The 16,854-nt window shown below is 38.8% G+C and overlaps 1 protein-coding gene across 1 annotated transcript in view; it reads right to left on the bottom strand.

Annotated features, from left to right (window-relative positions):
• The window catches only part of SLC9A9 (solute carrier family 9 member A9), a 1,175,306-nt gene that overhangs the window by 812,283 nt on the left and 346,169 nt on the right, over positions 1–16,854 (bottom strand). The window contains exon 7 of the mRNA XM_073674666.1: positions 14,049–14,187. Within this exon, the coding sequence (XP_073530767.1) occupies positions 14,049–14,187 (139 nt within the window). The remainder of the gene's footprint in view (positions 1–14,048; positions 14,188–16,854) is intronic.

Genomic DNA, 16,854 nt, shown 5'->3' with positions numbered 1-16,854 from the left:
GTCCGAAAAATAAGGTATTAAATAAATTTCAGTAAGTGGGTTCAATACTTTTTCCTTGTGTCATTATTCATTATTACATATAACTTAATTTATGGCCATGTAGGGTTTGATTTCTTTGCCTGTGTGGATTGGATAGGTTGTTACCAACATCTGGGGATAATTTCATGTCAATAGCACCTTTAGAAATATATTTACTTAGAAAATTGGTGACATGTTCAATACTTATTTCACCCACTGTATAACTTGGCTATAGAACCTCATAGAGTTTTCTCAACTTGGGAAATGTGTTCTTAGGAATAGGTATAGTGCAGAAGACATTTCAGATGTCTTTTCTTTGCTAATGATATAATTCTACTTGTCAAAACCTCAAATAACCTACCAAAGGTGTTAAAACATGTGTCAGTTTATGGTTCTTCTTCAAGTTTTAAGATGAAGTGTCAAATTCTCTTTTCTGAAACAGGGACGGTGCCACAGTTGTGAGGTATAGAAGTGATTTATATGGGATTCCTAAAGCCAGCATTCATAAAATATTTGGTCAAACAACTGAGTCCATTTATACACTTAGTTATCCTCCCTTATTTGTTAAAATAGAACAGGAGCTGAAAAATGGTTTAATTTGCCTTTGGTTTAATTAAAATGATGTGTTTTTGAAGACTTTTGTATTCTGTATAAACCAAACCCTTGCAGTTAAAACAAAGTTATCACAAGGCTAATAAAGCAATGTCTCACTTTCTGTGGTGAGAAAAGAGATCTCGTAATCAGCCACAGAAGATGATGATGAGAGAAGAAAGTGCCAATTGGCCTAATGTTAGCGGGAATAATCTAGATTGTATGAGACACATAATAGACTGGCTGAGAAAATCCAGTCAATATTTCGGTTCTGTCTTGGAATCCATCAGCTGTCATCTATGGAAACTAAGTTCTATTTCACATACTTCTTTATCACAGCTGCTGTGGCGTACTAAGCAGTCTCTTGTGTACAGAGACACAATTATGACGTGGAAGGCAATTCGTAAAAAATATGGCTTATCCTTTTATATCTAAAAATGACTGAGTCTTTGGGCTCATCCAGTTTTTCCATAAGGCAAGAATAGACCTTTCAGTAATTGGGGTGATAAAGCGATCTTAAGTGTAAGTGATGTACTGTGACACAAATCCATGATGGTTGACCTGTAATGATCTCATAGCCAAATTTACGTTATCCCCTTTTTAAACTATACAGTTTTATGGTTTCCAATAAGTTAGACAGTTTTATTCTAATGGTAGGAATAGTGTTTGAAATTCTAAGATATACAGAAAGATGAGAGGTTGTTTGATTCCATCTTGTCTGAAAATCTCTTTTGAAGTCTGGACAATACAGTTAGGTAATGAGAATGGGGGGAGAAAAGCTATTGAAGAGTTGGAATGAAGTTCGAAAGTTAATCGTAAATGAAACCTGGAAAATAGAGATGAACGGATCTTTTGAAATTCAAAATTGTAGCCTTCGCTGAATTTTCCCCCAAAATTTGATTTGCGCTGAATAAATTTGCGCGAATCTCAATACTAAAAAGCTTCTTATTGCTCAGAACATACACGTGGGAGAGGAGAAATAGAACCCTGCTGATCATAAGAGCTTACATTACAATGGGAGACAGAAAGGAGGAGAACACCGCTGGCCATAAGAGCTTACACTCTACAGGAAAGAGAAAAAGACCACTGACCATAAGTTTATGTGCCCACGATGCAGAAATGCTCTGGATTTTTTCCTCAGAAAAAAATGCATGCGGATTGTACATGCATTTTCCTGCCAGGGACATGCGGATGTGAAGCGTTCTTCACTTGCATTTCCGCATGCGGATTGTCAAGCGCTTTCCAAGCGATTTTAGCATCACTTGGAAAGTGCTTGTCAACTTGGTCACACTATATAAATACATGCAAACAGCATGGATTTATATAGTGTGACCCGAGAGAATGGTTAAAAATAAAAAATAAATGTATACTTACCTTCCGATGGCCCTCGGAGTCTTGCTTCATCGTCCCGGCTGCCGGCATATCGCGTTACACTGAAGGACCTGCTGACGTCAGCATCGCGTGACCCGTCACATGACTATGACGTCAGCGCAGGTCCTACAGTCCATCGTGAACTGCCGGCATGTGAAGATAAGGAGAGTGGGGGCCACCAGAATGTCAAAAAATAAATGTATACTTACCCTCCGATGGCCCCCGCAGTCTTGATTTCCTCCGTCCCGGCTGCCGGCAGCGGTAGAGTGAAGGACCTGCCGACGTCAGCGTCGCGTGACCCGTCACATGACTCTGACGTCAGCGCAGGTCCTTCATTCCATCGCGAACTGCTGCCAAGCAAGGAGGAGCGCACCGCGGGCCGCCAGAAGGTAAGTATATATTTATTTTTTATTTTATTCTTTTTTTTACAGTTTTCTATGGTACCCGGGTCCGGAGGAGAGTCTCCTCTTCTCTAGGCCTGGGTACCATCCACACACTGAACGCATGTATTCCGCATGTGCTTATCTAGTAAAGCGGAATACATGCGTTCTAATGGCGGCGATAACGCAGCACTTCCGCAAAATAATTGGTAGTGCTGCGGGTTTTTTTCGCAATAATAATCCGAAGCGGAAATTTCCGCAGCATGTGCACAGCACATGCGGATTATCATTGGGGGACATGGCAGGCCTTCTACCATGCGTTTTTTAAGCATTTCTGCAGCGTTTTTGCAGCTGCAGAAACACTTAAAAAACGCATTGTGGGGACACAGCCTAAGAGTTTAAACTCTACAGGAGAGCGAAAAAGACCATTGACCATAAGAGATTATTATCTATAGGAGAAAGAAAGAGAGGACCCCGCTGACCATAAGAGCTTATACTCTATAGAAGAGAAAGACCCAGTGACTCTGGAAATGGAAAATGACTCTACCGTACAAATTGTGCTCCACTGAGAACCAGTCTGTGATAGCCAAGTTACTGACCTGCTTCGGCAGTCTGAAAAATGGTCTCAGGCAAGGTTTTTCTCTGCGAACTGCGAATTAAATCCCAAAATGTTTGAATTTGGAAATGTTTTTAAGAAATTTGACTTTAACTCGATCCTCCGAAGATCAATCTGATCATCTCTACTAGAGAGATAGACAATACCGTATATTGCACAGGGCCATTGATGGCTTCAGTCTACCACCGAGGCACTTCCAGCCTGACAGAATTACACACGGTGCCAAATGTAAAACTTATATGACAGATATATTGCATGGTCTGTGGCACTGTGTGTGGTCCAAACCTTTTGGACTCAGGTACAATTAATCATAGAGAAAAAAATGGTATTTGGGCCGAAGGGTATCTCTTTTTCATTATTGGGCAAAAGGAGGTAGTGAAATGACAACTCACACTAGGCATCTTCCTATTCTGATGTGTTCCATACTTATAATGACTAAACAATGATTTTGGAGAGAATGCAGCAGCACCAACCAAGCATATGGTTCTAGAGCAATTAAACCTTTTATTATTGGAGAACGGATACTAGAAGAGCACAATAAAAACCAGCTGACTAAATCATCTTATTTTTTATAAAATGGAAGATATTTATTGTGATATATTGCAATGATTCGGAGATAAAACAAGTGGTGCAGACTTTCACGCTCTCTGAATGGTCCCTTCTGGAAGATTTAAAAGGTAATCTGGGAAGGTTGAAAATATCATAACAAATATTGAAAGTCTTGTGCGCCGCTATATATTATTATTCTTTATATAATATAGATCCAGTAAAATCTGTTGGAATGAAAATGCTTCAGTGGTGATCATATGGCTGCAAATAGGATTAATCTGGCTGTTTTTTTTTTTGTTTTGTTTTTTCATTTTTTCTCAATTAGCCAACTAATACGGAAATTAGGTAAATTGAAAATTACATGGAAAACATTTGCATAAGAATCCATTTTTTTTTAAACAAGAACTGTATATAATAATTGTAATTATCTTTCGTTTTTTTTCTATTTTTTTTTTCTAAAAGATAAAGTACAACAAAGTTTCTTTAAAAAAAAGCCAGATATACTGTTTTCCCTGAGACACAGTTTTGATATTGAAAAACTAATAAGAGTATAAAAAACTAGACATAATAAATAATGCTCTATCCATAACAACCAATACATTTTCTAGCTATTTACACTGTACAGTAAACACCAGAAAAGAAAAACTTAAAGAATATTGCCAGAATAGCAGTTTTTTTATGTTCATCACATCTCCCAGAAACAGAAATAAAAAGTCATTAAAAGACAAGAGTCAGAAAAGAAACGCTCACCTCTGTTGGAATAAAGAAAATAAAATTATTAGGAGCCCTAGAATGCAGAGACACAAAAACAAATTATTTAGCTAAAAAAGGTGTTTAAATATGCAAAAGTAGTCAACCATAACAAAAGCTATAATTACTGTGAAACCAAATATTTATAACACCCACAGAATAAATTTATATTACAAAATGAATTCTACAAAAAAAATTTACAAAAATAAAATAAAAAATGTCAAAATTGCTGAATGAAGTCTATTTGAAAATGATATATCCCCAAACAAGCCCTCATAAAGCACCTTAAACAGAAAAATAAAAAATACTTGCCTTTAATAAAAACTAGAAATAAAGGACACAGGACAAAAGAGGTATTGCTTGTAATGCTTTACATTTTACTACGGACTGCAACATGTACAGTACAGACCAAAAGTTTGGACACACCTTCTCATTTAAAGATTTTTCTGTATTTTCATGAATATGAAAATTGTACATTCACACTGAAGGCATCAAAACTATGAATTAACACATGTGGAATTATATACTTAACAAAAAAGTGTGAAACAACTGAAAATATGTCTTATATTCTAGGTTCTTCAAAGTAGCCACCTTTTGCTTTGATGACTGCTTTGCACACTCTAGCATTCTCTTGATGAGCTTCAAGAGGTAGTCACCGGAAATGGTTTTCACTTCACAGATGTGCCCTGTCAGGTTTAATAAGTGGGATTTCTTGCCTTATAAATGGGGTTGGGACCATCAGTTGTGCTGTGCAGAAGTCTGGTGGATACACAGCTGATAGTCCTACTGAATAGATTGTTAGAATTTGTATTATGGCAAGAAAAAAGCAGCTAAGTAAAGAAAAACGAGTGGCCATCATTACTTTAAGAAATGAAGGTCAGTCAGTCCGAAAAATTGGGAAAACTTTGAAAGTGTCCCCAAGAGCAGTTGCAAAAACCATCAAGCGCTACAAAGAAACTGGCTCACATGAGGACCGCCCCAGGAAAGGAAGACCAAGAGTCACCTCTGCTTCTGAGGATAAGTTTATCCGAGTCACCAGCCTCAGAAATCGCAGGTTAACAGCAGCTCAGATTAGAGACCAGGTCAATGCCACACAGAGTTCTAGCAGCAGACACATCTCTTCAACAACTGTTAAGAGGAGACTTTGTGCAGCAGGCCTTCATGGTAAAATAGCTGCTAGGAAATCACTGCTAAGGACAGGCAACAAGCAGAAGAGACGTGTTTGGGCTAAAGAATACAAGGAATGGACATTAGACCAGTGGAAATCTGTGCTTTGGTCTGATGAGTCCAAATTTGAGATCTTTGGTTCCAACCACCGTGTCTTTGTGCGACGCAGAAAAGTTGAACGGATGGACTCTACATGCCTGGTTCCCACCGTGAAGCATGGAAGAGGAGGTGTGATGGTGTGGGGGTGCTTTGCTGGTGACACTGTTGGGGATTTATTCAAAATTGAAGGCATACTGAACCAGCATGGCTACCACAGCATCTTGCAGAGGCATGCTATTCCATCCGGTTTGCGTTTAGTTGGACCATCATTTATTTTTCAACAGGACAATGACCCCAAACACACCTCCAGGCTGTGTAAGGGCTATTTGACCAAGAAGGAGAGTGATGGGGTGCTACGCCAGACCTGGACTCCACAGTCACCAGACCTGAACCCAATCGAGATGGTTTGGGGTGAGTGGGACCGCAGAGTGAAGGCAAAAGGGCCAACAAGTGCTAAGCATCTCTGGGAACTCCTTCAAGATTGTTGGAAGACCATTTCCGGTGACTACCTCTTGAAGCTCATCAAGATAATGCCAAGAGTGTGCAAAGCAGTCATCAAAGCAAAAGGTGGCTACTTTGAAGAACCTAGAATATAAGACATATTTTCAGTTGTTTCACACTTTTTTGTTAAGTATATAATTCCACATGTGTTAATTCATAGTTTTGATGACTTCAGTGTGAATGTACAATTTTCATAGTCACGAAAATACAGAAAAATCTTTAAATAAGAAGGTGTGTCCAAACTTTTGGTCTGTACTGTAGATGCAGTTTTGGACTCAAACAATCAATGCAGTGAAATCACAACATCAATAAGGACATTGAAAAATGATTGTTATTTTTTTTTCCATAAACGTTTATGAAATCCCCTAATAACAATTTTTGAGCACAATTTCGCCATGTTATCTGACGAATGCCTTGATGTATTAACTGAAAATAACTTGCAAGCCATTCGAGTCTGACAGCTTTAGCTGAAAAATCTATGGAAGCCGCAACAGATCACTGGTGACTTTAGTATAGATTCATTAAAGGGGTTTTTCCATTTTAAGAAAAGTGAACCCACAAAGATTTTACATAATAAACATACCAGGTAGGCTCTTTGCCCTTGTTCTGTATCTCAGTATTTTGGATGAATTGGAGATGTCATGTCGCCAGCTGGCTTAACCGCTGCAACCGATCACTGTCTATCACAGCCAACCTACTGAGCTCAGTGATTGGCTGCAGCTGTTATGAGAGCTGTTGACGTGACGTCACTGCTGCACTCATACTCACAAATACTGAGATTGAAGCAGTGGGGAAGAGTTATGTATTTAAAAGTATTTGGAGTCAACATTTCTTAAAGTGGAAAACCCAATAACTAAAGAGACATCGACTTTAATAGAATCTGTAAAAAAGAAACAATAAAAAAAAAAGGGTTCTTAGGGTGTTTATACCCTTTAAAGAAAATCGCTATATATGCTTCATGTCCGGAACATACAGTACAGACCAAAAGTTTGGACACACCTTCTCATTTAAAGATTTTTCTGTATTTTCATGACTTTGAAAATTGTACATTCACACTGAAGGCATCAAAACTATGAATTAACACATGTGGAATTATATACTTAACAAAAAAGTGTGAAACAACTGAAAATATGTCTTATATTCTAGGTTCTTCAAAGTAGCCACCTTTTGCTTTGATGACTGCTTTGCACACTCTTGGAATTCTCTTGATGAGCTTCAAGAGGTAGTCACCGGAAATGGTTTTCACTTCACAGGTGTGCCCTGTCAGGTTTAATAAGTGGAATTTCTTGCCTTATAAATGGGGTTGGGACCATCAGCTGTGCAGTGCAGAAATCAGGTGGATACACAGCTGATAGTCCTACAGAATAGACTGTTAGAATTTGAATTATGGCAAGAAAAATGAAGCTAAGTAAAGAAAAACGAGTGGCCATCAATACTTTAAGAAATGAAGGTCAGTCAGTGAGAAAAATTGGGAAAACTTTGAAAGTTTCCCCAAGTGCAGTTGCAAAAACCATCAAGAGCTACAAAGAAACTGGCTCACATGAGGACCACCCCAGGAAAGGAAGACCAAGAGTCACCTCTGCTTCTGAGGATAAGTTTATCAGAGTCACCAGCCTCAGAAATCGCAGGTTAACAGCAGCTCAGATTAGAGACCAGGTCAATGCCACACAGAGTTCTAGCAGCAGACACATCTCTGCAACAACTGTTAAGAGGAGACTTTGTGCAGCAGACCTTCATGGTAAAATAGCTGCTAGGAAACCACTGCTAAGGACAGGCAACAAGCAGAAGAGACTTGTTTGGGCTAAAGAACACAAGGAATGGACATTAGACCAGTGGAAATCTGTGCTTTGGTCTGATGATTCCAAATTTGAGATCTTTGGTTCCAACCACCGTGTCTTTGTGCGATGCAGAAAAGGTTAACGGATGGACTCTACATGCCTGGTTCCCACCGTCAAGCATGGAGGAGGAGGTGTGATGGTGTGGGGGTGCTTTGCTGGTGACAATCTTGGGGATTTCTTCAAAATTGAAGGCATACTAAACCAGCATGGCTACCGCAGCATCTTGCAGCGGCATACTATTCCATCCGGTTTGCGTTTAGTTGGACCATCATTTATTTTTCAACAGGACAATGACCCCAAACACACCTTCAGGCTGTAAAGGCTATTTGACCAAGAAGGAAAGTGATGGGGTGCTACGCCAGATGACCTGGCCTCCACAGTTACCAGACCTGAACCCAATCGAGATGGTTTGGGGTGAGCTGGACCGCAGAGTGAAGGCGAAAGGGCCAACAAGGGCTAAGCATCTCTGGGAACTCCTTCAAGATTGTTGGAAGACCATTTCCGGTGACTACCTCTTGAAGCTCATCAAGAGAATGCCAAGAGTGTGCAAAGCAGTCATCAAAGCAAAAGGTGGCTACTTTGAAGACCTAGAATATAAGACATATTTTCAGTTGTTTCACACTTTTTTGTTAAGTATATAATTCCACATGTGTTAATTCATAGTTTTGATGCCTTCAGTGTGAATGTACAATTTTCATAGTCATGAAAATACAGAAAAATCTTTAAATGAGAAGGTGTGTCCAAACTTTTGGTGTGTACTGTATAAAAATGTATTTAAAAAAAAAAAAACTCTGATAAATGGGGAGTTTGATAATGAAGTGAAACTTAATATCAGCTACAAATTTTAGCACTGCTGTGAGACATAATACTCCTTGCTATAAAATATACATACCTAATACGACTATAACAGTACATATAAAATCAATTAACATCACGTTAACATTACTTTTCAAATGACCTTCTAATTTTGCTGACAATATAGTTTGTAATGATGGTGACCTTATTCCCTCAACCTTCAATATGACAGCTATAAATGATACCAAGAAAATTCACACCGTGGAGCGAGATAATCTGTAGAGCTAAAAATGGCCCCAATTCATTACTCTTTTTCTACCAACTTTCTGGAGTAAACATTTGGAATTTAGGCATTTTTATTTTTATGCTAGTTTTTTCATCATCATCTTTTAGGTTTGCTAGACAATGAAGACGTGGTTTTCAATATTCAGATTTTTGGGGCCAATTTAGAATTTTTTGAAATGTCACAACATTTTTGTGCGGTGGTACTCCAGTATCCTAGCGGAGGTCAAAATCTAATGTCTTAATTTTTGCGCAGTTGAAGACTAACATGCAATATTTAAACATTTATTTATAAGATTGTGCAAATTGTCTCTTCAGAGAGGAAGAGGACCAGAACTCTAGTGCCACCTACAGGAAGTAGCAATCCTAAAGGTCAATAGTGACCCTTTAACGAGCCTTATCACATGACTTAGGATAATAGCCAAGACCAGAAACTCAAAACCAGAAACTCCGCAAGCAGAAAAATTACCCCTAGATATAAGATTATTGCTTTATTTGATCCCTTTTTAGAGCAAAATATTGCACAGAGTAACAAAAAGCAACAGCTAAAGAGAACATGTCAGCATGATTTTCTACCCCAAACGAATGGCATCTAAGCAAAGTTGCTGTAAGGGTAGGTTCACACTAGCGTATAAAATAAATAGAGTTTCATCCAGAAAAGTGGACCGATTTTTTATCACTTGACAACAATATACAATCTGTATTTTTACAGCAGCAGAAATGAATCATTTACAAGACCATTTACAGTTTCCTATGTTACCGAACTGCAATGAATCCGTAAAAATCAGATGCTGTACTGTGGCAACCGATTGTTTTTGTGCACCCATAGACCTGAATGGGTGAGTCTCATCTCATTTACAATGAAAAATTGTGCATGCTGCGATTTTTTTAACACGACTATTAGGTCACTTAAAAAAATTATTCATCTGCACTGCCCTATTGAATAGCGGATGGCACTTGGACTGAAAATATTGTCGTGTGAATATGCCCTAAAGGGACTGAAGTCATACCTTTACTGTAGAAACGCAAATTCCCAAGTTCTTGTGTAGTTACCGTCATTCCTTGAGGCAGAGGATACACAGATCGATAGGTCCTGATGATATTGTAAGAGCCAGACTTACTGTGCATGTGCCACCCTATGGAATTATGGCGCGGGCAAGAGATCCCAGGCAGTTCACTCAGTCAAAAGTGACCTGTCAATGATCAGAGGCTTGCAGCAGGCGGAGAGAGAGGAAGAGAGGCAGGAAAGCTCTGAGTACAGTGTCAGCCCCGCTACACTTGTGGCTCATTAGTCACAAAAATTGTTCAAGTGATGTTTAAAAAACGTGTAATCGTTTGAATGAATGTATGAATTTAGTCTTCTTAAAGGGGTTGCCTACTATTGGGACAACCTCTTCTCATTTCTCATGTTTGGCCCTGATAAAATTAAAACACCTATACTCACCCCTTGTGCCGGCGCCGTTCCAGCGGTGTCAGCATTTGCATTCCCAGGGCAAGTTAACAACCTCAAGTGAGCCCTACGCCCAATCAGTGTTGGCGTCACTTCCCAGTCTTCGGACATTGAACAGAGTGCCACAGACCTGACTTCCTGTGGATGCTCACTACGTCCGAAGGTGGGGCCAGTGAAGCCACCACTTATTGGGTGTAGGGCTCACGTGACATAACAACATTACATGAGCCTTGGCAACACCACTGGAATGGCACTGGCACTGGGGGTGAGTATAGGTGTTTTTTCATTTTCGCGGATGCCAAACATGAAGAATGAGAAAGGGTTGTCCTAGTAGTTGACAACCCCTTAATGATGACTTGGCTTATACTCCATTAGTTTGGGGTAGAAAAAGAAGCTGACAGGTTTAATCTTCATCAAACAGTGGATTCCATTTTGATGAATTTGACACCAGTGAAAACAGAAAGACAAGTCAGAAAAATGTCAAAAAAATGCAAATGATGAATCGGGAACTATGGTTTTTGCTGAAATAGTTAAACTGCTCTCTCAGCGCCTTGTTTTTCCTCTTTAAACGCAGGCCATTTTTTATGTAAAATGTCTTGGAGCAGATTGTGAACATACACAGTAAGTTCTTCTTACCATGTATATTTTTGGCCAAAGCTTATTATGAAGTATCGACCTGCTGCTACATTTAATATTTATGGCTCAGTCTAACCATCTATAATACAAACATCCCATTTGTGTTCATACAATTTGAGATCCTGCTTTACATTAACCATGATAATATATAAAAACCTATGGAAGGAACACTTTGAGTAAGGTGTCCCTATATACAAAAGAAAACCAATGAAGCAAAAAAGCAGGACAAGCAGATGCAAATAATAAGAACTCAATTTAATTAAATAACATTAAAAGGATGTATGCACTTATGGCACAAAGACAAGCTGATGGGTGAGCCAACAAAAATATCCCATAGAGAAGAATATTTGGTATACTCAACATGAAATGTAGATTTAAAAAAATAAATGAAAAGCATCACTGGTAAATAATACAATAAAGTGATGAATCTCTTACTGGGCACGAAGTGGACATCATTATAGAGTAGGCCAAAAATGCAGAGTATTACAGCTCGATTTTTAATACGAAGGGCCAATCATATCAAACACATGATTAAAATGGACCTGTCACTTGCTCAAAAAAAGTGACTTAAATACTTTGTAATTCCGCCGCTTTTTTACAGAGATATTCACATTTGTTGGTTTTGGAGTGCAGTATGTGAAATCTTTGCTTGTAGCTCAACTGGGCATTTCTTCAAAGTCTTCTCTGGGGCGTGCACTTTCATCCCTACTTCCCAGACCCTACCAATAACAGCTCGGCAGTGTCTCACACTGCTTGGTCAGCTGCCGAGCTGTGATTGTAATACTCTGTATTTTTGGTGCTCTCTATAATGATATCCTTCTTGCGTCTACTAAGTGAATTCATCACTTTATTGTATTTTTATCTGAACCTTTTTTTTGTTCTTTGATCTACAATTCATGCTGATTGTACGATGTATTCAGTACTGCAAGGTATTTCTGTTGGCTCATCCATCAATTTGTCTTTGTGTTTTATGTGTATACATCCTTTTAATTTAATTTAATGAAATAGATTTTTTAATTTTTTGCATTTACTTGTCCTGCACTTTTCCATCATTGGCTTTCTTTCATAATAATATATAGTATGTGCTGTTTTGTGTTTGGCAATCATCCAGTCATATTATCTCTGTGTACCAGAGTTGTTATGGAGCTTTTACAATGGATGGTTGTCTAGAACAAGAATTAAAATGCTCATTTTTGTTAATCGACCTTTTTAAACGAGCAAAACATTAGTTGGTTGCGTGAAATGATGCCTGAAAATCATTGTTCTCAACAGCACATTGTCCTGTGTAAACAAGACACATGCTATCGAGAACAAAAATATTTTATGCGCACTGATCAATTGTATTAACAATTTTCTGTGCACATGAAAGTGCAGTTGGCCTGTCTGAGCCTCTTATAGGGAATCTGTCACCAGGTTTACCCTGCCCGAGTATAAGCAGACAGCTCTTAATAAGAAAACTTGCTCTAACAAACTAATAAAAGCTGAACGTGTTGATTGATTTAGAAAAGTGTTACCGTTCATAATGCAGAATATTGACTGTAGGGTCTGTCTGACTGCCAGAAGCACATTAGGAACAATGTGTCCACTATCACATATCGGGGCTCTGCCAGCAGTTGCCCAATGGCAACCAGTATTTTTTTTTTTTCTTGAAGAAAGATGTTGCCCAGGGAGTGTTTGCTTTGCCTCTGGATGAAGCTAAATCTCAGAAATGTTGAATTAGATGGAAGCTTTTTTTTAATCTATGTCAGACCTTTTATAGAAGTACAAGAATGATAATTTATTTTAGCGACACCAAGTTACTATGTGACTTCTAACCATAGCAGCATGAACACAAAGGGATTATCGAGTTTTAAAAATAAAAAAGAAAGCACTGATAAAGAGCAGGAATTGTTGTAAAATGATAAAAGTGACAGTACTGACTTATTCGCTCACCCAACAATCCAGCGCTGACCCTTCATCAAAGCTCTCGGTCCTTGTATATTGTATATGCTAAAGACACATGGCCAATTAGTAGGTGCAGCAGTCACGTGCTGTAGTCTTGTCATCATTGCGTGATGCCAGCAGTAGGGCACATGAACGTCATGGCCACTGACTGGCTGCAGTCGTCAGGTGTTTTCTACACATAAACAAGGACTGAGAGTGTCCCTGGAAGGTCAGGGCTGGATTGGTGGGTGAGAGACTAGTTGAGCACTGTTAGTTTAATATGTTTGGTAGCTGGGCTTTTTTACCGCAACAGAGAGGGGACAGAAGATCACAGCGTCTGATTACATGTACTCCTCCACTGTTTAGAAGCACTTTTCCCTCATATTAGACAATGCAGGTTTCTGTCAGCAGTGCAGGGGTTAATCTGTTCAGCTTCGAGTCTCTGAAGCTTCCCAGCTTGAATGATCTCAGCTGTTCAGTATTGGCCACTTCCCTCTTCTATATATACTTGTCTCTGGCAATCTGGATTGCCAATGTTAAGTCTTGTACTGCCTGGTGAGGAGTGGAGGTGTCGGTTGAGGTAGAGGCGTTTTGGAGAATTCTTCTATGACTATTGCTTGCTGTTTCGGCTGTGTGCATATTCCCAATCCTCTACTATTTAGTTTACCTACCTAATCTTGTTTCCCTTTGTTGCCTGTGAGTGCTTATTTGAATAATTGGTATTTTCATTTATCCCTGTACGTCCTTCCTTGTTTGTCTGGTTGGTGTATTAAATAACACTATTCCTCTCCACTTCCCTGAGTGGGGAAGGGGATAAATTAGGGCTTATTCAGGAGCTCAACAAGGTACGTGGCACCAGCATCTTCACCATCAGAAGTAACCTGGAGAGCAGGGATAGTTAGGGCGCCCCTAGCGTTAGGGACAGGGAAGGAGCTCCTGGCCCTGGGTTATCAGACAACAGAATCTTGACAAATAAACTCTTCAATTCAATAAGGTTACAAAGGCTGATCATAAGGACCCACCAAAAATGCAAATCAAAAACATACCAACATTGAGTACCTTGATCCATTATCAAAGGATATTAAAGCAGTGACGACAGCATATCCTGAGCCCATAGCAAACGATCCAGCAAATATTCCCAGGAAATTGCCGACACATTGGAAGAAGGCGGCTGCATCAAAGGCATTTGGGTTTTCCTTTGGGCTGTAAATTGATATAGAGCTAAAAAAAAAAAAGGAACATAATAAATAAGATTGACAATTGGTGCTTCGATACATATAACTAGTTCAATAAATAATCCATTCTGGCAAGAAATTATCACTTGCAATGACATAGGCCCACATTTGTCAGTATAATTGCATCTTTTTTGGCATATTAACCATTTGGACCAGAATTTCATACCATTTGCCAATACACTTATCACGGGTTTATCGCAACAGAGAGGAACTAGAAGATTGTGCTGTCTGATTTCTCCTACTCCTGCACTGATTAGAAGCACTTCACCTTAATATTAAACAATGCAGGTGTCTTCTAGCAATGAAGGGGTTAATCTGCTCAGTTGAGAGCTCCTGGAAGCTTTCCTGGGTAATGCTGTTCAGTGTTGGCCACTCCCCTCTCCTATATATACTCGCCTCTGGCAAGCAGGCATTGCCAGAGTTAGCTTCATGCTTCATGGCTCAGGAGTTGGTGGAGTTTTGTTGTTTGAGGAGGTGTTTGGTGGATTTATCTAAAGACTGTTGCTTGGTTTTGGTTGTGTGCATTTCCTCTTCTCCTACTATGATTTTTACCTTCCTTCAATCCCCAGTTTACCCCTCTGTTTGTGAGAGCATATTTGCATGATCGGTATTTTCATTTATCCTTGTACATATTACCTTGTAAATCTGCCATACACTACTACTCCCCCCTTCCCTGGGTGGAGGGAGGGAACAGACTAAGGGCAGATTCATGAGCTCAGCAAGGTACATGGTCCCGGCAACTTCACCATTAGAAGTAATCCGGGGAGCAGGGAGAGCTACGACGCCCCTAGCATTAGGGACAGGGAAGAAACCCTTAGCTCCGGGATATCCAACAACATAGTCATGATAACACTTCCGTTTTTAAGAGGGGAACATTGGTTTACTGCTAAACTGGCTTAAATCACGTATATAAAATACAAAAAGGTCACAAATGTTGAAAAATAAAATCACATCTCTACTCCACATAGGTCAAGGTGTCGAAAAAGTATCAGAATTTAAGTCAATGTGAAATTTAATGGCAGTCATTTATATTGTGACAGATTTATCAAGAAAGCAACAAAAAGTCATAAATCTGTCACAACATGTCAATAAAATAGTCAAGCTGTAACTTAGATATTGACTAAAATTATTCCACTTTTGATAAATGTGGGTCAATGTCTAGAGAACATGTCGGAAGCAATCAGTACAGGCTTTTAACAATGGATATATCATCCTATATTTACTGAGAACAGATTTTTCAATCATAGGAAATTCTACTTAAAGATAACACATCAGGATATGGCTATTTGCACTCAGAAATGTAAAATCCATCTCACCTGACAGGAAAATGAAAAGACCGTTCGTGGCACAGGGATCACAAATGTCTATGGTAGACAGACACTGAGATGTATATCAATATAAGTGCGTAATCTGTAACCTTTCGGTGTAGGTAATGTGCTGCACAGGCTGCTATTTCCCATGAGCTACGAATGGAAGACAGTTATGGAGGACGCGAACAAGCAAGTACGGAGATTTGGGTACTAGGAGCACAACATACTGTCAAGCAAATGGCATGGAGAAAAATTCAAGAATAATCAGTTGGTATATAATTCATGGGAATTGTTTGAAGCAGAGTATGGCATTAATATCGATCTTCAAATGGATCTATCACTGGATTCCTACCTAGTAAAAATTTTTGGACCAATAAATATGTTTGCTGATAGCAGGCATATGTTCTTCTAAGCTTTGAATATGTTATCATACCCTTATAAAGAAAATGGCTAAGTCACTGATTACACTATTTTCTCACACAGAAATTCCTTATAATTTGGGATCTAAGGCTATGGCGCGTTGTTTCCATTTCAATTTTTATTTACAATCCCAGCAAAGTGAATAAGATTTCTGAAGTCTCAGGCTGCTTATTTTTTTCCTTGGAACAGATTAAAATCTGCAGCATGTCAGTTCTTTCAGCATTTTTCACCAGTTTTAATGTGTGTCAAAAACGCATGCAAATATGCGGCAACACATCAGTATTTGCAGAAGATTTTTCTGATGCAAATCCTGAAAGTGTACACATAGCCTTACTGAAAGCCAAATGTACAGTTTGGGCATTTCCTCCTTATTCTGCCAATTCTCCTTGCTGCCAGTCTCTAAACTGCTTACCCAATGCCCAGCAAATTCATTTCAACAAATGAGGCATACAAGGCAGCACACAACTTATCTCCTCTTTATAGCTCTTATTATCATCATTTAACATTTTGGATTGCAGAAAAACACTTTTTTTGGGAGCTACTTCCCTGAACGCACAAGACAAGATCCAATCTCCATCCTGGCTCTTAAGCCATATAACAGATATGTAAATAGGCTATATGGTTCTCTTTACACTGGCTCTCCAGGCTTCTAGTTTACATTAACCATGTCAGATTCAATAGATTCTATTTAGTAAGAGAACCTAGTGTATTCCAATAGATACATTGATTTATGTGTTAGTCAACTTTCTATTTTTCTTTCATAGCATCGCATGCTACAGTATTCTGTAAATCAAACAGCCAAAGAAACAGGATTGTAAAAAGGCTAAAAGAGGCACAAACAAAGCCTAATTAATGTTTATTCTTCAGATTTATCCCCCAGATTTATTTAAATTTAGGAAATGGTATAAAAATTTCTTATTGAA

This window comes from Phyllobates terribilis, unplaced genomic scaffold, assembly GCF_046119375.1.
Source record: "Phyllobates terribilis strain yellow unplaced genomic scaffold, ASM4611937v1 Scaffold_3__8_contigs__length_932513732, whole genome shotgun sequence".
Lineage (NCBI taxonomy): Eukaryota > Metazoa > Chordata > Amphibia > Anura > Dendrobatidae > Phyllobates > Phyllobates terribilis.
This window is presented reverse-complemented; position numbering and strand designations above follow the sequence as displayed.